At 41.5% G+C, this 25,570-nt stretch overlaps 1 protein-coding gene across 7 annotated transcripts; it reads left to right on the top strand.

Moving 5' to 3' along the window:
* Positions 1 to 350: 350 nt before the first annotated feature.
* On the top strand, positions 351 to 23,817 carry PEX2 (peroxisomal biogenesis factor 2). Of its 7 annotated transcripts, none has more exons than XM_075063081.1 (4): positions 363 to 612; positions 4,534 to 4,657; positions 15,786 to 16,111; positions 21,627 to 23,817. In XM_075063081.1, exon 4 carries the CDS (start codon positions 21,644 to 21,646, stop codon positions 22,559 to 22,561), a length of 918 nt encoding a protein of 305 aa, XP_074919182.1. In that variant the 5' UTR covers positions 363 to 612; positions 4,534 to 4,657; positions 15,786 to 16,111; positions 21,627 to 21,643; the 3' UTR covers positions 22,562 to 23,817. The 7 variants fall into 7 exon arrangements, 6 of the variants coding, with proteins under 6 accessions (XP_074919182.1, XP_032623810.1, XP_032623812.1 ...); XM_032767919.2 differs by having other exon boundaries at positions 4,526 to 4,657; XR_012655363.1 differs by lacking the exons at positions 15,786 to 16,111; positions 21,627 to 23,817 and adding an exon at positions 6,295 to 6,427 and having other exon boundaries at positions 351 to 612; positions 4,526 to 4,657.
* Positions 23,818 to 25,570: the final 1,753 nt, after the last annotated feature.

Below are 25,570 nucleotides of genomic sequence, written 5' to 3'. Positions count from 1 at the left end.
GGATGATTTTGGCGGTGACGAGCCGTTGCTACAAAACACAAAGTTTTAAAAAGGTGGCAGGCAAAGGAACGAAGCACAGACCCCACATTAAAGCAATAGTGGAGGCAGGCCCCGGCACCCAGCCCTCTCCCCACAGTTTACCGCGCTCCCCTTCTTACACACACCGCCTCATCAAGTTGCTTACTATCGGACTCACCCCATTGGCCAGTTGTTCTCCTTCCTCTGATTGGTTGACTGGTTTGTCAGTTAAATAGCGGCTTGCGTTGTCAGCCCCGGAAGCGCGAGCCTGGCTACCCCAGCTCGATGGCATTTCCCTTTTAGTTGGGGGGCACTCTAGGCGGCGGGCTCTATCTCTGTGGTATCTGTTGGGCTGTGTGACAGACAGACAGTCTAGGCAGTGGGCGCAGGCTCCATGATCCGGGTTGCAACTAGCTGTTAATAGCGGAGCCAGGCCTGGGTGCGAGACGGGCCAGCGTGCCCCAGCCCTGGCAGCTCACCGGCTGCTTTGCCTCCCACTAGCAGGCAGCGAGAGGGACGCTCAGGTTCTCCTCGCCTCAAAGCCGGGGGGCGAGCACCAAGCGGCTCTGGGCAGTAGCCAGGACGGCAGCAGAGGTCAGTCTGGGGCACACCGGGGGCAGCTGGTCGAGGAGTTCGGGGGAGAATAAGGATGCGGTGGGGGAGGGGGAAGCTGTTTATTCTAGTGAATTTTAGGTTCTTGTTTCTCAGACCTAGTAAGGAGACCCCCCTTCCCTAAGAGTTCACCATTAATGGCCCCAGAACTGCCCCGCTTGCGGGACTGGGAGCGCTCAGGCCCTGCCCCTCGCGTAGTCAAAGACTTGGGCCTGGCATCACTTTTTATACGCTTCCAACAATGTCAACTGGTGACTAGCTGGCAGCAAGGTTCACAGTACAGTGGTGATAGAAAAGCTTACTCTGGCTCTTCTGTGCGGTCTTTGATCTCTTGCCCATTTCTCTTTGATGGAGGCTTATGGAGAGACTACAGGGCCCACCCAGCCTGGAATGTGCCATGTCCAAAGTGGCAGCTATAGGAACCCTGTAAGCCAGGTCCTGTAGTCTTTGACCACTAGACCTTTAGGATTAAGATAGGGTGTTACATGCTGGGGCTGAAGTCTTTGCTATGCTCATTACACGTTGGGGCTGTTCTCTGCTAAGGATGGCTTGCCCTCTGGTTTCACTTGATAGCACTTGGGCTCCTGATGACCAGTTGAGTGGGGTATGAGTTTAACATAGTGAATACAGTTTTATCCCTTAACCCGCTAGTGGTAAACTTATTTTTGAAGACAGCTGAATTCTATTTTTAATTTATAGACCAGGGTTAAAAAAACTAGGACTGTATATTCCCTTCAGTCCATAGCAATCACCATCCTCTTTCTCTGCCCCCAGTATCAGCTGTAAACTTGCACAAAGGTTGAGGTGCATTGTTTGTGCAGGGAAAAGGGCCTGGTTGTAGTAAACTAAACTTTTAGTTATTAACTCACAAGTCAACATCTCACAGTAGGTAAACGTTCACATTTAGGACCACCATTATTTCTACCCTTTATAGAGTCAATTTCTACACTTTTTTTTCTTTCTCCATCCTATTTTCTCTATTTATATCCCTCTTCTATTTTCCTTTCTGTATAGTAGCTCCCAATTTCCATCCATGCATGGTCTTCATCATCACCAGTTCATCTGATTAAGTGATCATCAATAAAATTGTTAAATATTTAAGTGTCAGCATTTGTCTCTGGAATTAATATTCCAATTAGATTAATTGGCATGAAGGAATTCATACCTGAAAATCTATTGTTTCAGGCTGTCCACAGATTCATGGAATTTCACATCAGTTACTCACTTTGCAGTTAGAGGGTTAACTTTACAAACATGATGTCTAGAATATTTTTTTAATTATGTTTTAGTAGATTCTGAATAGCTCATGCAGGTCGCATAGATACATGAGGAGGACTAGATCCAATATGCAGAGCAGGTGTTTGACGACTATGACTTAACTCCACCACCACCAGCACTCCTTGTGGAAATAGGCAATAATATCGATAGCGGAATATCTACTACAGTTATTAATATGCACCTTAAAAGCATCATCTTGTAACAAAAAAAATTAAATTCCTCTTATTTCTTCTGAAAGAATAAGAACATGAGAATAGCCATATTGGGTCAGACCAATTGTCCATCTTGCCCAATGTGCTGTCTTCCGACAGTGGTTGGTGCTGATGTTTCAGAGGGAATGAACAGAACAGGGAGACTTATTGAAGGATCATCCCCTTTCATCCCGCTACTAGCAGTCAGAGGTTGAGGGACATCCAGAGAATGGGGTTGTACCTCTGACCATCTGAGTGAATAGCCATTGATGGACCTACTGTTTGAACTTTTCTAATTATTTTTTGAGCCTTGTTATAGTTTTGGCCTTCACAACATTCCCTAGCAACGAGTTTCACAGGTTGACTGTATATTGTGTGAAGCAGTACTTCCTTTTGTTTGTTTTAAACCTGCTGCCTATTAGTTTGATTGGGTGATCCCCCTGGTTCTTGCGTTATGTGAAGGGATAAATATCACTTCCATATTCACTTTTTCTACACCATTCATGATTTTATAGACCTCTATCATATCCCCACTTAGTTGTCTCTAGTCCAAGCTGAACCAATCCCAATCTTCTAATCTCTTCTCCTACTGAAGCTGTTCCATACCCCTAATTGCTTCTGTTGTTGTTCTCTTTACTTTTTCCAATTCTAATTTATTTTTTGAAATGGGGTGGCCAGAACTGCATGTAGTAGTTAAGATGTGGGTGAACTGTGGATTTATATAGGGGCATTATGATATTTTCTGTCTTGTCTATCCCTTTTGTAATTATTAGCTTTTTTTTGACCACTACTGCATATTGAGTGGATGTTTTCAGAGAACTATCCACAGTAACTCCAAGATCACTTTCCTGAGCTATAACAGCTAATTTAGACACCATCATTTTGTATATGTGGTTGGGATTGTGTTTTTCAATAAGCCCTTATCAACACTGAATTTCATCTGCCATTTTGTTGCCCAGTAACCCAATTTTGTGAGATCCTTTTGTTGCTCTTCACAATCAGTTTTAGACTTAGCTTTGATTAATTTTGTATTGTCTGCAACCTTTGCCCCGTTACTGTTTATCCTTTTTTCCACATCATTTATGAATATGTGAGCAGCACTGGCCCCGGAACAGATCCTTTGAGGGCCCTGCTGTTTATTCTCTGCTGTGAAAACTGACCATTTATTCCTATCCTGTGTTTCCGATCTTTTAACCACTTACTGATCCATGAGAGGACCTTTCCACTTATATCCCATGATTGCCAATGTTGCTTAAGAGCCTTTGTTGAAGGACCTTATCAAAGGCTTTCTGAAAGTCCAGGCGCGCTATTTTTATTGGATCACCCTTGTTCACATGCTTATTGACTCCCTCAAAGAATTCTAATGGATTATGCCTCACGCATCTCCCTTTACAAAAGCAGTGTTAAGTCTTCCCCAACATATTGTGTTAGTCTGTGTGTCTAATAACGCTTTTCTATAGTTTCAATCAATTTTCCTGTTGTTCAAGTTAGGTTTTCTGCTCTGTAATTGGCAGGATTGCCTCTGCAGCCTTTTAAAAAAATTGATGTCACATCAGCTATCCTCCAATTATCTAGTAATATAAGAACTAGGGTTCACCAAATGAAATTAATAAGTAGCAGGTTTAAAACAAATAAAAGGAAGTTCTTCTTCACACAGCGCACAGTCAACTTGTGGAACTCCTTACCTGAGGAGGTTGTGAAGGCTGGGACTATATAACAATGTTTAAAAGGGAACTGGATAAATTCATGGTAGCTAAGTCCATAAATGGCTATTAGTCAGGAAGGGTAAACAATGGTGTCCCTAGCCTCTGTTCATCAGAGGATGGAGATGGATGGCAGGAGAGAGATCACTTGACCATTCCTGTTAGCTTCACTCCCTCTGCGGCACCTGGCATTGGCCATTGTTGGTAGACAGATCCTGGGCTAGATGGACCTTTGGTCTGACCCGGTACAGCCGTTCTTATGTTCTTATTATGTAGTACAGAAGCTGATTAAGCAATAAGTTATGTACCGCAGTTAATTGTTGTTCAGTTTCATATTTGAGCTCCTGATGATTTATTACAGTTAAATTCATCACTTTGTTCCAAAATCTCCTATTGACACCTCAGTCTGGGACAGTTCCTCAGATCTGTTACCTAAAAAGAACGGCTCAAGTTTGGGAATCTCCCTCACATCCTCAGCCATGAAGACCAAAGCAAAGAATTCATTTAGTTTCTCCACAATAGTCTTGTTTTCAGACAACTTAAATGTAGTGACATTCTTTCATATACATCAGCTTGAACCAACCTGTTTGAAGCATATTGTCCAGTGCACAATATTCTGTCTTAATCCAAGTGGAATTTATAAGAAAATGAGTTAAGACTAGGTGCACAGGAATGTTCTTCCTCTGCTAAGCCCATGGCACCTCACTTAAAGTATTTTCTTAGCTATACAGGCAGTCTTTGGACTTACGACACAGTTGGTTTCTGAACATTGCCGCGTAAATTGAAGTCTTGTAACTCGGAACTGCAATACACTCCATCGTGGGACCAAGCATCGTAAAGTCGAAACAAATTGTCGTAAGTCAAATCGGGGTAAATTCAGAAATGTTGTAAGTGCCATTCTTAAGTCAAATGTCAAAGTCAAGGACTGCCTGTATAAACAATTGTGTGTATTTTGCGAACATCTAATTTATGTCCTCCATTGTGCCTACCAATTTAGGCAATATTCTTCCAAAGTGACATTTCCGCCATTCTATGTGCCCCACAAAAGAAATAGTAAAAACTAGCATCTGAATATTACTAAAATGAAACTATACATACGTATAGTTATGTAGTGCCAGATACATTGATAAGATACTTGGAGGGAAGGCCTTAATGATTAAGAGGAAAATTTGTGAGGCCCCTAGAATAGTTTCTGATACTGCACAGACCGCTGAGACTCCTTTACCCATACAATCCTGTTGCAATGGCAACAAAAATGTTAACAGCACTGGCCAGAAACATTCTGCTTATGTCACTCAATGCACACTGTTTGGCTCTTGCTAACTATATTCGTGTGTACAATTTAGATATCTGCTGAAGCGGTCATTATATTGCTTTTCTAGCTTATGATTCTAGTAGATGATTTATTGTTTGTGTGAATATTAAACAGCTATAAGCTAAATGGAACATATTAGTGGAGAAATATTTGACTAATCAAAGAGGAGAGGAATACTAATAGAAGTTTAAAAGGTGTGATGGTTCTATATTGGGGCTGTCAAGCAACTAAAAAAATTTAATCACGAGTAGTCGCACAGTTAAACAATGGAATACCATTTATTTAAATTTTTTGATGTTTTCTACTCTTTCAAATATCGATGTCAATTACAACACAAAGTATGCTGTGCTCACTTTCCATTCATTTTTTATTACAAATATTTACACTATAAAAATAGTATTTTTCAATTCACCTACTACAAGAACTGTAGTGCAATCTCCATCATGAAAGTTGAACTTACAAATGAAGAATTATGTACACAATAACTGCATTCAAAAATAAACAATGTATAACTTTAGAGCCTACCTGGCCACTCAGTCCTACTTTTTGTTCAGCCAGTTGCTAAGACAAACAAGTTGGTTTACATTTGCAGGAGATAATGCAGCCCACTTCTTGTTTACAATGTCACCTGAAAGTGAGAACAGGCATTTGCATGGCACGGTTATAGCCAGTGTTGCAAGATATTTGAGTCAGATGCACTAAAGATTGATATGTCCCTTCATGCTTCAACCACCATTCCAGAGGACATGCGTCCATGCTGATGAGTTCTACTTGATAACGATCCAAAGCAGTGCAGCCTGCCACATGTTCATTTTCATCATCTGAATCAGATGCCACCAGCAAAAGGGTGACTTTCTTTTTTGGTGGTTCAGGTTCTGTAGCTTCCACAACGGAGTATTGCTTTTTTTAAGACTTCTGAAAGCATATTCTACCCCTTGTCTCTCTCAGAACTCGGAAGGCACTTCAGATTCTTAAACCTTGGGTTGAACACTGTAACTCAGTGGTGAGCTGGAGCCAGTTCGCGCAAACTGGTTGTTTAAAATTAGAAGCTGGTTTAGAACCGGTTGTTAAAAGGGGTGGGCAAACTCCAGCCCGTGGGACCATCCTGTCCGGCCTGCCTGAGCTCCCGGCTGGGGAGGTTCCCCTGGCCCCACCCCCACCTTTCTCCCTTTCGCAGAGCCCTGCGCCAGCACTCTGGACCGCTCCTGGGCAGCTCTGTAGCTTCTGCCGCTTTGAGTGGCATGGTAAGGGGATGAGGCTGCAAGCTCCAGGGGGTCACACGGCATCCATACACGCTGTCTTGAGCAGCATGGTAAGAGGGCTGGGCCAGAGCTGCGAGGAGGGGTTGGATAAGGGGCAGGGAGCAGTTAGAGGGGGTGGAAGTTCTGGGGAGGCAGTCAGGGAATGGGAAAAGGGGGGGGGGGTTGGGTAGGCGTGAGAGTTCCAAGGATCTGTCGGGGTGGTGGTGGATGGGGTTGGGACAGTCAAGGGACAGGGCGCGTGGTGAGTTGGGTAGGGGGTGGGGCCCTGGAGGGCAGTTAGAGTGGGGGGTCTTGGGCTTGTACTCAATGGGTGGCACTTAGTAACTGGTTCTCTACCGGGTCATCGGCAGCACTTCAGTGGCGGGTCATTCACTTGCTCCAGGTCTTCAGGGGCACTGAACGACCTGCCACCGAAGAGCTGGTAGGGAACCGTTTATTAACATTGACAGTTTATCACTGCTGTAGCTGTCTTTAGAAATCTCAAATTGGTACTTCCTTTGCATTTTGTGAAATCTGCAGGAAAAGGTGTTAAAATGAACATGTGCTGGGTCATCATCCAAGACTTCTGTAATATGAAATATATGCAAGATGCAGGTAAAACAGAGGAGACATACAATTATCCCACAAGAAGTTCAGTCAAATTATTTAATGCTTCTTTTTTTTAAAATGAGTGTCATCTGCATGGAACCATGTCCTCTGGAATGGTGTCTGAAGCATGAAGTAGCATACGAACGTTTAGTATACCTGGCATGTAAATACTTTGCAATGCTGGCTACAAAAGTGCCATGCAAATGCCTGTTCACAGTTTCAGGTCATTGTAAATAAGAAGCGGGCAGCATATCTCCCGTAAATATAAACAAATTTGTTTTTCTTAGTGATTGGCTGAACAAGTAGGACTGAGTGGACTTATATGCTCTAAAGTTTTACACTGTTTATTTTTGAGTGCAGTTATGTAACAAATCTACATTTGTAAGTTGCACTTTTACAATAGAGTGCATTACACTACTTTTGAGATGAAGTGAGAGATACTATACTGTTTATAATTTTTACAGTACAAATGTTATAACACAAAATGTGCACTGTACACTTTGTATTGTGTTGTAATTGAAATCATGTGTTAGAAAAGGTAGAAAACATCCAAAAAATTTAATAAATTTCAATTGGTATTCTGTTGTATAACAGTGAAATGAGAACTGTGATTAACTCGAAATTATGCTTAAGTACCTGGATAAATCAGAACTTAGACTAGCTGCCTTTATTCTTTTCAGGGGATGCAAACACGTACATTAATGATGGTAAAAGGGCATCAGACAACTGAACTACTCAGTTCAGTTAATAAAGATCACTTTGAGAAGCTTTATACTCTCTGATATGGGAAAGTATGTCCAGATTGTTCAAAATAAAGATATAGAGGCTATGTTTCACTTCACAAGTACTGGACCTTGGGATGCATTTTAAAACTATGCAAGGATTAATGGAGTTTCTGGTAGATGTGATGTCACAGTCTGGTTCACAGTGGTGGATCACTGAGCATTAGAAATGGGTTTGCTCTACATGATTTTGATGTTCCAAAACTTAAAAATTAATTCATCATATTATCATCATTCATTCCTTGAGTTATTTTTCAGGTGACACTTTTTTAGATATAAACTAGAAGAATGCATACTATTAAAAATATGATTAACCTACAGGAACAAAAGCCTTAAAATTTAGGGTTAAATACAAATATTTTCACTTACAGATAGTTCTAATTTAGAACTGACTGTTTAATAGACTCTAAATTCTGTATGGTCACACCTTAAAAGAAGGAAAAAACACTCTTCTCGTGCATTTATAAACCATTTGACAAGGGAAGAAGCAGAATTTATTATAAACAAAAGTTAAGTGTTCTAAGGTCAACAACCAGTTTTATAATGCAGCTAAAAAACAACATGATGTTTAAAGAGGAAGCTTTCACCTTGAATCAGAATGTTCTTATGACTGTTCATGTTGTTTGGACATAATCTTCTCAGATGTAACTTTCTTTCATAAAGGAGTCAGTGACTCGTGCTGAGAACTGATTCAATGACATTTATTGCAATTCAAGATTCATATGAACCAAATATGGACCTATGGATAAATTAAATTAAACAACTTATACTATACACCATTCTGCCTCCTCCAGAGGCTTCATAGTATAGGATGAGAGAAACACTTTCCTGCATTCTGATGTTGATACTCCCATTTTTAATCCCTGGACCTCCACCTGTATGGTGGGGGCAAGTCAAGATATGGCCTTTTAAAGAAAGGGGAAGGTCAAGTGTGCCTACAGAAGATTAAAATAAGGGTTCAGAAAATTACTAAATGCTACTGTTTTTTGCCACTGGCAGCTTGAAAGAGGATCTGAGGCAGGGGTGGGGGGAGAAAAAGTTCAAGAAGGTTATGTACTGTACTCCATCAATGCCAAGAAACATAAGAGAACATGAACAAAGTAAATACCTTTTAAAATGAGTTTACCAAGGAAAATATATGGGACCTGGACCTCATTTTCACCCATGCTGTATTGCAACAAAATATACTCAAAATGCGGGGGCAATAGATCTTACCTTTATTAAATTCTACCTTGTTTCTGCCTCTTAAAAGAAAAAAAAATGATAATTAAGCTTCCACTTCAAATTAATTAACATTAAACAAAGATCACCAGTAGATAGTTTTGGGTCAAAATAAGTATATTATATGACTATTCAATCAGAGACCATTTCAGGATCTCTTGGCAATGACTACAATAGCTTAAACTTTTTTTAAGTGCATAACTGTGTGTGCATTGACTGAGATGAGCAAATTCAGTATGTCAACAGGTGGCCAGTTAAATTTGACTAGTGATTCCAGGCACACATTAGGCACACATACAGTTTTGATATCCTATCCTAATAAATGATATGTTCAATAACAAAAACGAAATGGACAGACATTCATTACCTATGTTAAAAGACTGTACTTTTAAAAGCAATGTGCTTCATTGACTAGACCAGAAGAGTTCACTTCAGTGAACATATTTTGGATTTATAGCAGAATCTGGCTCACTGCCTGCACAAATGCTGTGGGCCTAGGAGCAGCAGGGACATGCCGGCCACCTCGGGGAAGCTGTGTGGAGCTGGGTAGTGAGTCTGCCAGCCCTCCCCACCAGCAGCAGTCTCGGGCCATGCGTTGCTGCCCGCCTCCCCTCCCCAGCACCAGTGGTGCCCCCAGACTTTCCCCTTTCTCTTCCTCTCCCCACCCCCCGATGGCCCAAGTTTTAATTTGGGATATATAGTTCAAGTCATGGACAGGTCACAGACCCTGAATATTTTGTTTACTGCCAGTGACCTGTCCATGACTTACTAAAATTACCCATGACTAAAACATAGCCTTACTCATGAATAAGAGTATTTTAATAAATACATGTTTTCCACTATATTTTTCTATTATCACACAGAAAAATGAAAGAAGGAATTTCACTCTGCAGGATTTCTAAACTCTGCTAGTTTTTCAATAAATTGATAACAGTAACTTGGAACTATTTGGCTAAATGGCCCTGAAACCCTGTCTCTCTCACACACCTTAGGAGATCCAGAAGCAATCCTTTAGAAGTTTGCAGGGAGGCTCTTTCCTGTAAACATTAGGGGAGGCACGGTTCCTAAAGTACACCAGAGCTGGATTCCCTCCAGCAAACGTTTGTAAAGTGTCCAGCTGATGGAGTTTCACTTCACTTTTCAGTACACAGATAAGTTAACTTTACACTTGTAGAGGATATGCTTCCTCAGCTGCATACTTCACAAGCTTTTTTTGCGGGGAGGGAAGCAGCATTCCAAGTGTATTGTGTATGTTTTAAAGGTCAGTCACTTGGTCAATTCAAACATATTTGATTGGAATACTCTATGGTATTTTGCCATAATAAGGACTATTTCCACACCAAACTTCAACTTTCCACCCATTTTGGATGTGGTCACAAGATTTAAAATATATATAATTCTCAAACAACTATATTAATTTTGCTCATACTGCTCCATTTGAAGAATATAGGACCAGTCACAATCTTTAAGTTAAGCATGTATTTAAGTTCTATGCTGAACTGAGTCACTTTCACATAGAGATGAAGCCAAGAAAAGATGGTTACTCACCTTTGTAACTGTTGTTCTTCGAGATATGTTGCTCATATCCATTCCAATTAGGTGTGCGCGTGCCGCGTGCATGTTCGTCAGAAGATTTTTACCCTAGCAACACTCAGTGGGTCGGCTGGGTCGCCCCCTGGAGTGGCGCCGGATATATACCCCTGCCGACCCAACAGCCCTTCAGTTCCTTCTTGCCAGCTCTACACTATTCCGACAGACGGGAGGAGGGCGGGTTTGGAATGGATATGAGCAACACATCTTGAAAGAACAACAGTTACAAAGGTGAGTAACCGTCTTTTCTTCTTCGAGTGCTTGTTCATGTCGATTCCAATTAGGTGATTCCCAAGCCTTACCTAGGCGGTGGGTCTGAGTGAGATGTGCAGAATGCAAACTGCTGAGCCAAAGGCTGCATCATCTTTGATTGTTGAACCAGAGCATAATGCAAGGCAAAGGTGTGGACGCGAGAGACCAGATAGCGTGCGCGACATATTCCTGGATTGGTACATGAACCAAAGGCAGCAGATGAAGCCAGAGCCCTGTAGAATGTGCGGTGAGGTGGCTCGAGGGAACATGAGCCAAGTATAACAATGCGGATGCATGCCGTCACCACAAGAGAGATCCTCTGGGAGGAGACAGATAGGCCCTTCATTCGGTCTACCACTGCGACGAAGAGTTGGGGCGATTTTGAAAGGGCTTCGTCCGTTGATATAAAATGCGAGCGCCCTACGGACATCTAGGGAGTGCAGTGTTGCCTCCCGTCCTGATGGTGGCTTCGGAAAGAAGACCGGAAGGAAGATGTCCCGATTGATATGGAAGGCCAATACCACTTAGGGAGGAACGCTGGGTGTGTCGCAATGCACTGTCCTTGTGAAACACAATAACGTGGGTCCACTGTGAGCGCCCGAAGCTTGGAGACTCGTCTGGCCGATGTAATGGCTATGAGGAAAACTGTCTTCCAGGACAGGTATAGCAGCGAGCAAGTTGCTAACGGCTTGAATGGGGAGACAAAGTCTGGTAAGACCAGGTTGAGGTCCCAGGTAGGGCAGGAGTGCGTACTTGGGTATGGCTCCAAGCCTTGAGGAACCTGGAAGACATAGGGTGTGAAAACACGGAGCGGGAACCACTCCCTGGGTGGAAGGTAGAAATGGCCACCAAGTGCACCCTCAATGATGATACCGCTAGGTCCTGCTGTTTGAGAGACCAGAGATAGTCCAGGATGGTGGGGATCGAGACCTCGGTGAGAGTAATATTTTGCGTTTCGCACCAGCAGGAGAAATGCTTCCACTTGGCCAGATACGTAGACCGAGTGGAAGGTTTCCTGCTATCCAGAAGTATTTGTTGTACTGAGGCAGAGCAGCGTAACTCTGACTGGCTCAACCACGCAGGAGCCATGCCATGAGGTGAAGGGACTGCAGGTATGGGTGGTAAAGTCTGCCGTGGTCCTGAGTTATGAGGTCTGGGTGAAGAGGCAGGGTAATTGGGCTGGCTATCGACAGGTCTAACAACATGGTGTACCAGTGCTGCCTGGGCCATGCTGGGGCGATCATGATCAAGCGAGCTCCGTCCCTGTGGAGCTTTAGCAGGACCCTGTGAACCAGCGGCAACGGTGGAAAGGCGTAAAGCAGTTGGCTCGTCCACGGTATCAGGAAAGCGTCTGAGATCGAGCCCAGGGAGAGACCTTGGAAGGAGCAGAATATCTGGCATTTCCTGTTCTCACGGGAAGCGAAGAGGTGTATGCGGGGAAATTTCCACTTCCGGAAAACAGAATGAATAATGTCCAGATGGATCGACCACTCGTGAGAGCAGAAGGATCTGCTGAGTTGATCCGCCAGAGTGTTCATGGCAAGACAGCCAAGGAGGAGCTGAAAACCCCTGAGAATGGTCTCCATCCCTGAGTAGTCTGTCTGTACGCTGCAGCGGAGAGCAGTACCAGGCGCTATACCGGGAACGAGACCGGGACCTGCGACCGGAATGGTGCCGGGAGGTCGACTGGGACCTCAAAGCTCGACACCGGGAGCGGCTGCGAGAGGTGCGGTGCCGGGAGCTTGATCGGTACCGAGAGTACTGGGCCAGCGAACGGGGTCCTGAACGGTTCTGCGAGTGCGACCGGTACTGAGATGGAGAACGGTACCGGGACTGCGAGCGGCGTTGGGACTGGGATCGGCGATGGGACCGAGAACGCTGGCAGGACCGCAATCATGATCGGTGCCTCTCAGCGGTGCCGACGGAGGATGGTCTCAGTAGGGCAGGCTTGCCTATGGACTGTATAACCCGCACCAGCGCTGCCAGGGGTTGAGGCAGCACAGACTTCATCAGTGCAATCAGTTCCCTTGCCGTAGAGAGTGTCTCCAGCGTGGAGGGAATAGTAAGCTCAACCACGGCGCGTGCCGGGGAAGCTGTCAGGCACCGGACTCGATGGCTCTTGCGGGACCGGAATTGACGGTGCTGAAGTTGTCGGTGCCACGGCAGTTGTCGGTGCCGGCCGGTCCGACTGAGGCAAGTACTCCGACTGTGGCGTGGACATGGAAGCCACAGGAGTCTTATGTTTTTTGACCCGCGGGGAGAGGGAGTGGTGCGGAGCAGACATCTGGGCCGGCGACGGTTGGTGCCGAGGGGCCTTAGCGGTACCGTGCGCTCCAGTGCCGAAGATGCACTTCTCCCCGGTTCGGACTGTCCGGCGCTCGGTGCCAAGGGTGGAGAAGTAAGAACTGCCTCCATCAGGAGCTGTCTGAGACGAAAGTCTCGCTCCTTTTTGGTCCGCGGCTTGAAGGCCTTGCAAATGCAGCACTTATCTGCAAGGTGGGATTCCCCGAGGCACTTAAGGCAGGAGTCATGAGGATCTCCTGTAGGCATCAGCTTGTGACAGGCTGAGCACAGTTTGAAACCCAGTGAACTGGGCATGGACCTCGGCAGCGGGTGAGGGGAAGGGGCTAATCACCGAACCCCTCTTAACCATATACACTAACTATGTTAAAGAAAATAATAAACTAACTGCAAGTATAGAAATTTGATCTATATACACAATAACAACGAGAAAACTACGAGTAGCTAGGGAGGTGGAGATCAGCTAAACCGTGCTCCACTATTCCAACGACCGACACGGGCGGTAAGAAGGAACTGAAGGGCCGTTGGGTCGGCAGGGGTATATATCCGGCGCCATAACGGCGCCACTCCAGGGGGCGACCCAGCCGACCCACCGAGTGTTGCTAGGGTAAAAATCTTCCAACGAACGTGCATGCAGCGCGCGCACACCTAATTGGAATCAATATGAGCAAGCACTCGAAGAAGAACATTTCAATCTGAAAAATGAAAGGCCTAAATGACTGAAAATGGTGGGAGAGGGGTTTGGATTGAAAACCATTATATAACATTAACTATAAGGGTCAGAAAATATCTCACTGTATTAAGGTAAAAAGGAGATTAACAGATAAATAAAACTGATGTGTCCCTACCCGGAGGAAATTGCAATCTAACTTAGATATAATATGGTAAGGGATGACCAAAAAAAGAGGAGAGGAAGGACAGTGGGGAAAGAAGACTTTATAACAGTCAATCCTATTTTCTTTCACTATATTCATCTTGTTAGCTCTGTTTTTTCAAATAAATAAAAATGTGGGATTGTATCCCAAATGTTGGGTGAGATGGAGCCATTCATTGATGTTACACAGAACAGAAATAGCGATTTATTTATTTTTTAGGAGTTTTTAATAACTCTTACAACGCAGACTTTACAAAGTATAAACCAATAAGTGTTATATTACAGGGACTATGCAATGTAATCTAGAAGCCATTCAGTACAAGTGGCTTGACTTTCAAAAGTGCAAAGTGATGACAAATTCCCTTGGAGTCACTGGGAACTAAGTGTTCAACACTTCTGAAAATCAGGATAGTAACAAACTTGGTTACTACTTGGTTCATCAAGAGAAAGTCACCCAAGATATTGATGAGCTCCTATTTTTAAAAAAATGGACATAGAAATTTAAATTTCTATCAGATATTGACAGAGAGGACTGATGAACTGCTTCTAGCACCTCCAACTGCCCTTCATTACTGTAATGTCAATCTTTGCTACTATGAATCTTTTCTGATTGTGGAACTTAAAACGCTAATGTTCTGACTCTGATGAGTGGACTTATTTTATGGAATATAACCCAGCCAACTTGTCTCTGACGTTCCCTGTGGTCTCTAGATATTTAAGGTGCCTCAGAATAGTGGCTAATTTCTTGTGTCCCGTTTTACAACATTTAGGCTTAATGAGTTTCAGTTGGGAATGGCATTCGTGTCTTGAATTTGTTGGTCTGGCACTAAATAGGAAGTAGTAAGGCCGGAGTCTCAATCTTTTGATCAGTTTTCTGTTCACTCTTGAGAACTCGGGAAGAAACAACAGAATAAACAATAATATGATTATAACCAAAGATGGGAATGAACAAATAGTTGAGTAATCTGAGTTCTAAACTTGGTTCTAGCATTGACTTGCTGTTTGATCAATTATTTAGCCTCTCTAAACCAATTTCTGCATTTGTAAAATGCAGATAATACTTCTGTGCCTCACAGGAGTTTGAGGAGAAATAATTAGATATTTTCAATGATTCAGTATCCCTTATCAAAAATGAGGAGTCCTTGTGCAACCTTAGAGACTAACAAATGAAACCAATATCCTTTATGTAAGTATGAAGTATTATAGTTAGAGAACTCAAGTCCATATTCTTTTGGATGATAAGTACTTAATTGACATGTAAAAAATTTAGGTTATATGAGCTAATGATAGATGACAAATTAATTTTACAGTGGCTAGTAACGCAGTCAGGGCCGCAACGTTACTTTGAGCTGGGGGTACTTCTGCCCTCACTAGATGAGATTGGAAGGTGTATAAACAAATGTTAAAGTGTAAGATTTTTTTTCATTAGTCTTTCAGGGATTGAGTTTATAAGGCTGTATTCAGGGGAAGACTTGATGACTAAGGCCAGATCTACACTACAAAGTTTTGTCGGCATAGCTATGTCAGTCAGGCATGTGAAAAAACCACACACACCCCAGCCAACATAACTGTGCCTGTAAAACTGCCACTGTAGACACAGCTATGCCAGCAGAAGAGTGCGTCGGTCAGAATAGCTAATATAATTCAAAGAGGTGCTATTACTGTGCCAACAGAAAAACTCCTGTCGGCATAAAGGGTCTACACTAGGGTCTTAGCTATAATTTCAAAGCATTTGTAGTGTAAACAAGAGTTTGAATACTGATGGTTTGGAATATGATTTTTCTCTCTCATTTAAAAGTGATGACTTGAAAACTGAGGTCCACATTTTCCCCTCTCATGGAAAAATCTAAAAGACGGGGCTTAGGTAGAAGAAATCTCCATGAGGATCCCCTTGCTGATACTCCACTGTTGCTCTGTTGGAGGGAAAGGGGAGAGTGGACTGCAAACCTGGAAGATCTTATACTATTGGTGTGGAAGCCCAGTGTCTCAGCACTAGCTCTGGCCCCCCATGGCGTCATCACCTTCATAGTACGGCTTCATTGAATCCGCACTAATACGGCATTTCCCTGTGACATCTGCTGGGGACTGCAGAAAAGAGCCCGAGTTGCTGATTATCTATTCCAGGTGAGCTCTACAGGGCTGGGTGAGAGATGATGTGAAATTTTCCCCAGCATGCCCAGTGCCTACCACATTCCTGTGTATGGAGCTGTCATAAGTAGATAGGTAAGGTAAGGGTTAAGTTTCTTTTACCTGGAAAGGGTAACCAAACACCTGACCAGAGGACCAATCAGAGAACTGGACTGTTTAAAGTCAGGGGCGGGAATTTGTATACTCGGGGTCTTTTTTGTTTTCTCGGCTGTGAGTAAACAAGGTTTCCTCCTAACTCCTTCTTATTTCAAATATTATACCAAAAGTCTGTGAGTACAAAGGAACCCCCAAAGCAATTCGGCTATGAGGAGCTTTGGGTTGTACGAATAGATGTGGATGGCTGTGTCTTTTGTTGTTTTCTCGGCTGTGAGTTAACAAGCTTCCTCCTAACTGCATCTTATCTCCAAGTGTCTCCTACACATCTGTGAGTACAAAGGAACCCCAAGCAATTCCGCTATGAGGAGCTTTGGGTTGTATTTACATGTATGTGGATTGGTTGGACTGGTTTAATCGGGCTATCTTTTAAATCAGACTGTTTCTTCATATTTTCTTATAAGCAAGAGCCTGTATTGAGTTTCTTAATGCAAGATTATTGTTTTATATTTTCTTCTTTTTTTTATATAAACTTTTCTTTTAAAACGTGTGGAAGTTTCTTTTCCTAGGGAGGCAAAGGGAAGGGAAAAGCCAGGCTGTGGGCTATTTTCCTATTGCTTTCAGGGAAAGAGCTGGTACGGGGGAAGGCAAAGCCAAGCTGTTGGCATTTTGCATCTCAATTGTCCTGAGGGTAGAGAACGCTTATCTCTTGAGAAGCAGAGAAACCGGTTTCTTGATACTCGCAGGCTCGACCAAGAGGCAAGCCTGGGAAGGAGGGGGGAGAAGGGATTTTTTCCCCTGCTTTTAGCATCCAAGGGATTTGGAATCTGGGTGTCCTCCCACGGAAGGGTTGGGGACACCAGAGAGAGGAAAGGGGGGATCAGGCCCCATCAATTCCTAATCTGGTGGCAGCGAGAATATCCAAGCTGGTAGTGAGCTTGGGAAAGTTTCAGGTAAGCCCCCAGATTTTGGACGCTAAAGTCCAGGTTTGGGACAGGACCAAATTGTGGACGCTAAAGTTCAGGTCTGGGACTAGGAGGCTATTACCACAGGAACCCAATCTCAGGGTGGGTAGTGTTGAAGAGGAGTCCAAGTCCCCCTTCCATGCAAGGGAGATGATTCACTTCTGGTTTTATTGGGTACTATCTATCTGGGGCTGATGGTTCTAGTTGATAGCCCATGGTGTGGACTGCATTCCTTTACGATTTAATGATTAAGATATTAAAATGTAAATGTTTGGACACTGGCTACTTTTTATATTTTCTTATCTTGGACTCCTGTATATTAATGAAGGCTTGCATTAATCAGTATAGAGTAGTGAAAGTTTTATGAACTTGTTTCCAATGCCAGTATTTGATTTTTTTTTTCTGGAATAGATATCCTCCTAAATTCCATCAGGATGCCATTGTTTTGTCTCCTATATGTTTTTTATATACGAAAACTAACTCAGTTTGCTGCAGGAGAGAGAGCATTTTAAAGTGCTCAATCCTGAACCCATTTATGTCAACAGGAGTGAGTATACTAATTTAAATATGCAGGATAACATTCCAAATGACATTTTTAATTACAACAGTTGTGAACAGAACACATTTTAAAATTTGTTTTCATTTGAACATTTTTTAAACACTTAAATATTTTAAAATCTTGAAGCTTATGCATAGAAATTATATAAATACAGTATTTCTGTTGATTATGCTAGAAAAGTGAGAGTAAGATGGCAGTGACATTGGAACAGTGGAAATTAGTTTATTACAATGAAATAGCCAGGCGGGGCAGGGGAAAATGACACCCTAGAGATTACTTGGATTCGTGCGTTTGTGCTGACAAAGGTTATAGGGCTGTAAATTTAAACGTAGAATTTTTGTAGGCAGAATGCATTGACAAATATGCCTAATGGTAATACATCTAGTACTGAGTGTCTCAGAACAGGTCAATAATAATGCTTATATTGATAGCAGCAATGTAGGAGATGTTACTTGGTATTATAGCTAAAATCCATGTTATCCCCTTAATCATAATTACATTAATATTGACAGGCTCTTGACAATACTCACATTACTATTGATTGATTTCTGTCAATAATATGTTTCTAAATAAAATGTATTCATTCATAATTTGTACAATACTCAATAACAGCATTAAAATCTAATTGGAGAAATTCCTATTTTCTTTGTGATATACAATTTGTTTTATTTTGGAATGCACTGTGCAAGATTTTTGGTTTGTTTTTTTTAAACTAAAAGCAAAGCATGGGCTTATTTAAGGAAAGAAAAGACTATTATTGGAAAACTGATTTTTCAGGGTTTTTTCTGTGAAATAAAAGCAATTGGCTGTGGTGATAAAATGTCAGCAGGAGATCTTAATATTTAGTTTTAAATCATTTTGTCTTAACATATTTATGTAACAACTTAATCACACTGATTTTATTAGAATGCACTATACTGTTTATCTGTTCTTGATTTTTGCCTTGAGCGTTCCCTTCACGTACTCCTAGCCTGGTGATATACTTAAATGAAACACTGGTGTTTGTCTTTATTTATTATTGGACATACAATTCTGGTCCCTTCACTAGTTTAAAATGATCTAAAGCAAGATGATGAAAAGAGAACAACAAGCAGTAGGGACTAGAAGAAATGGAAGTTAATTAGGCGGCATGGCGGAAAACAAGGTTCTTGGTGAGATCTATATAAAACAGAAGAATATGAAATGAAGAATTGCAATGAATAAATACAAGCTGAAAGATGATGATACTTGGAGGCTGTGTATTTATTTATTTATCGGTACAGACACCAAGCTGCATATTTGTTCCAATGGTAGGGCCAGTATCTGTGACAACAATACAAAGTGCAAGTCTAACAAGGCATTGAAATAACTGTTGTTGAGGCAGGGAAAGTAATCAAAGGAGACCTTTTATGTTAGTACTGTTTAAAAATAAAATTGGATAAAAACAGAGTAAAATAAGAACCCACCATTGCTGCAAAACAGGAAATATGTGGAGTGGAGGCTTATTATTTCAACAAAAGTTAGCCACAAGACCATTGTGATTCTCATACATATTTATCATTCAGATGGGAATAGGCATTTCAAATTCTACTCTTTGATGTTCACATATGGATAAAATTGAAATCAATGGGAGCAACTTCAGAATCTTGCCTTTTATATACATTCTAACTGTCCAAACAACCCTAGTTAAGTGCAGGCTTCTTCAACACGGTCGTAGTGATGGAGGGTAATGAGTGCGATGTATGGCCCCAATCCAACAAATTACTTAAGTGTGTGCATAACTTTAAGCATGTGAATAGTCCTATTAAAGTCAAAGTTATGCATGTGCTCAAGTGGTTTGCTGGATAAGAGCCCATGCTAATAGATGTGGTCTGTTGTGGCTTACATTATCTAGAAGTACTTAAATATAAATTAATTTCCAGGACTTAGAATTCTTAGCTACTGCCATAGAGTCTGACTATACTTCACGGCAGCGCAAGCAGCGGGAATGGCTAGTCTCCTTGAGTATGTACCCATCATCTCAGACAAGTACATACTCAAGCTGACTAGCCCCTCCTGTTGCTCATACCACCACAACTACTCTATTTTTTAGTATGCTAGTTTGATCAGAGCTAATACAAAGTATGTCTCGAACTAGGAATTGCACTGTAAGTTTGAGGATTGGATATACCCATAGGGAACAAGAAAAGCTTAGCATACCAACATCTTGAATTTTTTCTGATCTTCTTTACTTTAATATTATTTCTGTCAAGCACACATGGAAAAACTAATCACATCTACTGCAAGATTTAGCTCAACAATGTGTTCCTTGCGATAGTACTAGGGGTATGTCTACACTACATACCGGATTGGTAGGCAGCAATTGATCTAGCAGGGGTTGATTTTATCCCGTCTAGTCTAGACACGATAACTCGATCTCCGAGCACTCTCCCGTCAACTCCTGTACTCCACCGCTGTGAAATGCGGAGTTGATGGGGGAGCCACAGCAGTCAATACCATGGTGTCTTCACCACAGTGAAAGTCGATCTAAGTACGTCGACTTCAGCTACGTACTTCAGCTACCCCACCCCCCAGGTGTGTGTTCAAGGAGAATTCATTCACCTCTTTAAAAAAAAACCTCTGTGTTATGGCAGCTTTCTCCCTAACAAATAAGGACTGGATGCAGCTCCCTCTGGAGTTTGGTAAATTCCATTTCAGACTTTTGTTCTCTGGAGGGACTCATTCTGTTCCTATCCAACTTTTCTAAATCAACTAAACATGCTACCTCCACAGTGCAATTAAGTCCTATTGGTCTGTTTTGTGAGGAACTCAGTTTAAAACCCCAAATCTGTGGTAGCAACCTGTGCACTTATTAGATTACTAGGCCTCCTAGCAACTCTTTTTATTTGTTGTATCTCAGTGAAAGGACCACTACATAAGGTACCCCACAGCAGAATCCTGCATTTCTGAAACATGTTATGCCATGACTTTTATGCAAGATTACTTTGATGCCCTTATACTGTATACTACTGTTTTCTCATTGCACAGAATTGTTAATATGATTACATATGTACCAAGTTATTTTTTTTTTAGGATAACATTATTTTTCATTCTAATACTCGGGCAGGAAAAGAGTACACATCAGTTGATGTTACCAGCATACATTTTAATCATCTTGCCAGAAAACATGTTATACAACCAGTATTAAAACTATGCACCTGTCAAAAGAGATTAGAAAATAGATGCTGGCATCACTGATATATTGTAAGATAATTTGTGTGTGTGCTGAGTATTTATTTGATCTTTTTAGCATTTTTTAAACATCACTGTCTTTGTTTTAAAGGCTTTATCCCCCAACTTGTTTACATTCCATATTACTTCTGTGCTTAGTTCTCACATTTCCTAATATCTTCTATAGTATATAGTTTATCAGCAACTTATGATGTGTTGATATGCCAAAGTTTGTCTTCACTACTTTCCCCTCAAGAGTTTACTTACTATACCTATTTGCCACATTAAGTTCCATAAACCAGCGTACTGTTTTACAATTACTGTTGACAATCTTCCTCTTCATTTTAGTATTTGATCACTCTTCTAGCATCAGGCAATGCATTAAGTCTTATAGTGAAGTACTAAATGTGTGATTAGTATCATGAATAGCTCAAAGAGAATACAGCTGTGTTACTGTATGGAATAATAGTGCAGTTTAAGTAATTTTAAGATGCATAGTTATGTTATTAATGACACTTCTTGAATGGTGCTAGTTGCAGTGTGTAATATTGCATTAATATTTCCTAAAGAGATGGCTTTGTTGCTTGTTCAATTTTGTTATTCACAATTTTATATGAACTGTCTTAAAGTATAAACAATGCAAAATGTTAAATTATACTATAAGCTTATCTGTATTTATTGCTAGAAAGCTGTGAAGAAGACATGACTTCCAGTGGCAGTAATGCAGAGAGCGTGAACCCTGTGCTCAGAATAAGTCAGCTGGATGCTCTTGAACTAAACAAAGCATTGGAGCAGCTAGTTTGGTCCCAGTTTTCCAGCTGTTTTCATGGATTTAAACCAGGGCTGTTGGCTCACATTGAACCAGAAGTAAAAGCATTTTTATGGTTTTTCTTGTGGAGATTCACCATCTATTCTAAGAATGCAACTGTGGGACAGACTATTCTGAATATTCAGTACAAGAATGACTTATCTCAAAAACAGAAATATCAGCCATTGAGCAAACACCAGAAGTTATGCTATCTTATCTGCACTGTTGGCGGAAGGTGGTTGGAAGAAAGATGCTATGATTTGTTCAGCAGTCGCCAGCTAGAGTCATTCTTCAGAACCAAGCATTTCATTAATTTTGTAGCTGGACTTCTAAAACTTTGTGGACTACTGAACTTTCTGATTTTCCTTCAGAAAGGAAAATTTGCAACATTTACCGAACGTATTTTAGGAATTAGATCTGTCTTTTGTAGGCCTCAGAATGTTCGTCAAATAGGGTTTGAATACATGAACAGGGAACTTCTTTGGCATGGCTTTGCTGAATTTCTCATCTATCTTCTACCACTCATTAACATGCAAAAGCTCAAACTCAAAATTTCATCTTGGTCTTTGCCTATTGCAGTTTTTTCCAACAGTGAAAACACTTTAGCAGCACATTGCAAGGAATGTTCTGTATGTGGGGAGTGGCCAACTATGCCTCATACCATAGGCTGCTCACATGTTTTCTGCTACTATTGTATTAAAAGCAACTGTTTATCTGACATGTATTTTACCTGTCCTAAGTGTGGTACAGAGGTACACAATGTTCAGCCATTGAAATACAAGATTGAAATGACAGAAGTTCACACCCTCTAGAGTTTTTTGCAGTGCACTTGAAGCACATACTTTAGAGTAAACTGTATAATATTCATAACCACTATTAAATTGATCATATTGTCATCTTTGTTTACAGCAGTTTGATCTTTTTGTCTTATGTCTGTGGATATAATAAAGTCTGTATTGACATTAGTTTCCATATACTAATATAAAATTGTAATTTAACCATTATTCCAATTATAATCAAAGATTCATGGGACTATATTGTTGGTAGCTATCCACATATTTCATCAACTGCCTTATATAATCACCATAAAAGACATTCCTTGTAAACTACTTTTGAGGTAAGTAACTCATTAGCATCTATAATAAAGTAGTGAAACCACCTAAAGAAAATGGAGAGCTGCACCCGAGGATGTATCAGGAAAAAAAAAATTCATGTTCTCTTAGTACTGGGGAATAGGCTTAAAAGTACCTTTTAAACATTTTTTGCCACTTTGCACCATTAAGTCAGTTTAAATTCATTGCAGTGAATCTGTTCCCTAATTGTCCCAACCAAATACATCTACCGTTCCAGGCTACTAAGTGGATACCACCTTAATCTATTATAAGTCATAGGGTACTTTTATTGCCTTTATAAATATTTATTATAGGCATTCATATACCACAGTGATAAACATGGGTCTCTTTGTTTGGTTATTTCCATTGTTGTTGTACCACAGTTTCACTGGATATCAATTATCGGTACAGCTCTACAATAGCAGAGCACCAAACTCTGAAGCTATCATAAATAACAGATGTTTTAGCATGGGTGTCGGGGGGGGGGGGGGGGGAGGGTTCCTTAGCAATACTAGATTTTATTTTATTTTTTTTACTATGTAATTAGGTGAAGTCTTGGCTGCAAAGGAGTCAAAACAACCACTGAGAAGCCAATTCTTCCCCCTTCCCCTCCAAACTGTTTAGAAGACATTTGACACTGGGTTAATATTTTTAAGGGAGGAAATTCTGGAGCTAAAACTGGTAGTTGGCAGCTTCCCTCTAACACTTAAATTTCATGTTATATTTTCAAAATAGGATCTTAACTGCTGCTGTATTTTGTGACAATAGAAAATTCCTAAAATGTATGTCTTTCCTAAAGATATGAGAAAAAAATTCAGCTAATTTGTGTTCTATCCAAAAGATAACTGCCTTTGTTATGTTTATTCATTTATTGTATGGATACAATATCACTAATTATACTGTCATCTAAAAGGTGTATGTAATAAAAACAAAAAGTCTGCTGACAATTTCTGTTACAACAGTCTGAATCCCTTATTTTTAGCATTACTTTTTTCAGTCTTTTTTTAAACTAAATCTTGGGTTAGAGTTCTGTTAACTACAGTTAGAACAGTGATGTTGCCAGAGTAACTAGTGCAGCTGTGGAATGAACCAATCCCTATAACTGGTGTAAGTTCTATGTACCCTGTACCAGAACTCTGAGTTTTGTTAGAAGTTATCAGCCTTTATTACTATATACCGTTTAGCCAGTTTCTACTCCTTATTGCATGTCTGAGTGCACTTCTTCATTGTATCAATGAGTCTGAAAATGAAGATGTTCTTTCAGACTCAAGGTGAAGGGTGATCTTAAGCCCAAGTGGCTAGCCCAAGCCTCTGTCAGTATGGTACGGTCCATATGGATATTTTTAGCACACTAGCTTGAGCCCTGTTGGCACAAATCTGTCTACCAAGGCTGGGACACACTCAGCTGTGGTGTATACATACTCCACCTGTCACAGCTTTGGTCAAGATCACCCTGCTAGAGGCTCACCCGGCCCCTGTGTTTGAATCCCAACACCAAACCCATGTGCTCTAAGCTGTAGGCTCCAGCATGGTCTTTTGTCTTTGGGTGCCAGGTTCACTCTGGGCATAGACTCTGTCTGATAGTCTTTGTCAGAAGTGGAATTCCATGATCCAACCATGCTAGATCCCACAACCAGTGCCTGCACTACACCCTCCTCCCCCAAACTTCTCAGTATCTGAGCACACCCTTTCCCAGATCACCACTCTGGTTTATAGTTTACACCTTCAGGGACATGTGATAGTTGGAAGCAAACAGACACCGATTTTGTAGCACAATTTCTAAAATCACTCTTTACTTTAGACAACACAAGGTAGACAAAGCCATGCAAAATAAGGAACACCAATATGCAATTCTCTTTCAGGGATTTTGGAGTGTTTGTTTTTTAACACCACTCAAGCATTTGGGATTTTGTCAGAGTTCTCTGGGGAGTCTGGGATCCTTCCTTGTCCTTTTTTCATCTCCTACATAGCCTTACCTTCTGGTCTCTTCTCTAAAAGAGCCAGTGAGAGACCATTTTTTTTATAAATTTCTAGCTGACCCAGTGATGTGACTTACTTGGTCAGCCTCAAACCCTTGTCAGGTCATCAGAGTTCCCCCATCAGTTGGTCTGTTACTTGGTCACCACTGGCCTTGAAAAATTAGTTTGCCCTGGCCAGTAACCAGCACTTTGTCCCCAGGTGCTTCCATTTGAATGGACAATCATCAAGGTTTAATTACCTTCTGTTGTTAGCCTGCTGGTAGGTGCAAGAATTTCTCCTGACCCTTTCCGTGTGTTCCAGGTCAATATGGAGGCTACAGAGCAAAGGTGACAGCACAGAACAGTAATAATCAAAATGGTGCTCATAAAACAAAATGGAGTTTGTAGTTTGTGTGATACAGCATGGCCAGAGGGCAGCATAAGAGTGTTAGCAGGGGGACCTTATTCCCTGCCAAGGGAGGAAGGTTTGCTTTAGATTAACTAGAACAGCTGTGGCCAATTAGAGCACCTGACTCCAGTTAGAGCACCTGACTCCAGTCATGGGATATAAACCCTTGCTTCAGTCAGACAGGGAATAGAAGGTTTGAGAGGTGCTGCGGTGGTTGGAGCCCACAGAAACCCTAGGTAAGGGAACCGGCTTGTATAGAGAGAGGCGGAACCTTCACAGCTGAGAACGGGCATGCAGAGGAAGTAACCCAGGGAAACGTTCTAGTCAAGTGGTTCCCACAAC

This window comes from Chelonoidis abingdonii, chromosome 2, assembly GCF_003597395.2.
Source record: "Chelonoidis abingdonii isolate Lonesome George chromosome 2, CheloAbing_2.0, whole genome shotgun sequence".
NCBI lineage: Eukaryota > Metazoa > Chordata > Testudines > Testudinidae > Chelonoidis > Chelonoidis abingdonii.
This window is presented reverse-complemented; position numbering and strand designations above follow the sequence as displayed.

Coding starts and splice junctions, on each gene's coding strand:
- PEX2 (XM_075063080.1), top strand. CDS start 6,913: ATGAACATGTGCTGGGTCATCATCCAAGACTTCTGTAATATGAAATAT. Junction 6,974..21,626: donor GAAATATATGCAAGATGCAG/GTAAAACAGAGG, acceptor ATTTATTGCTAG/AAAGCTGTGAAGAAGACATG.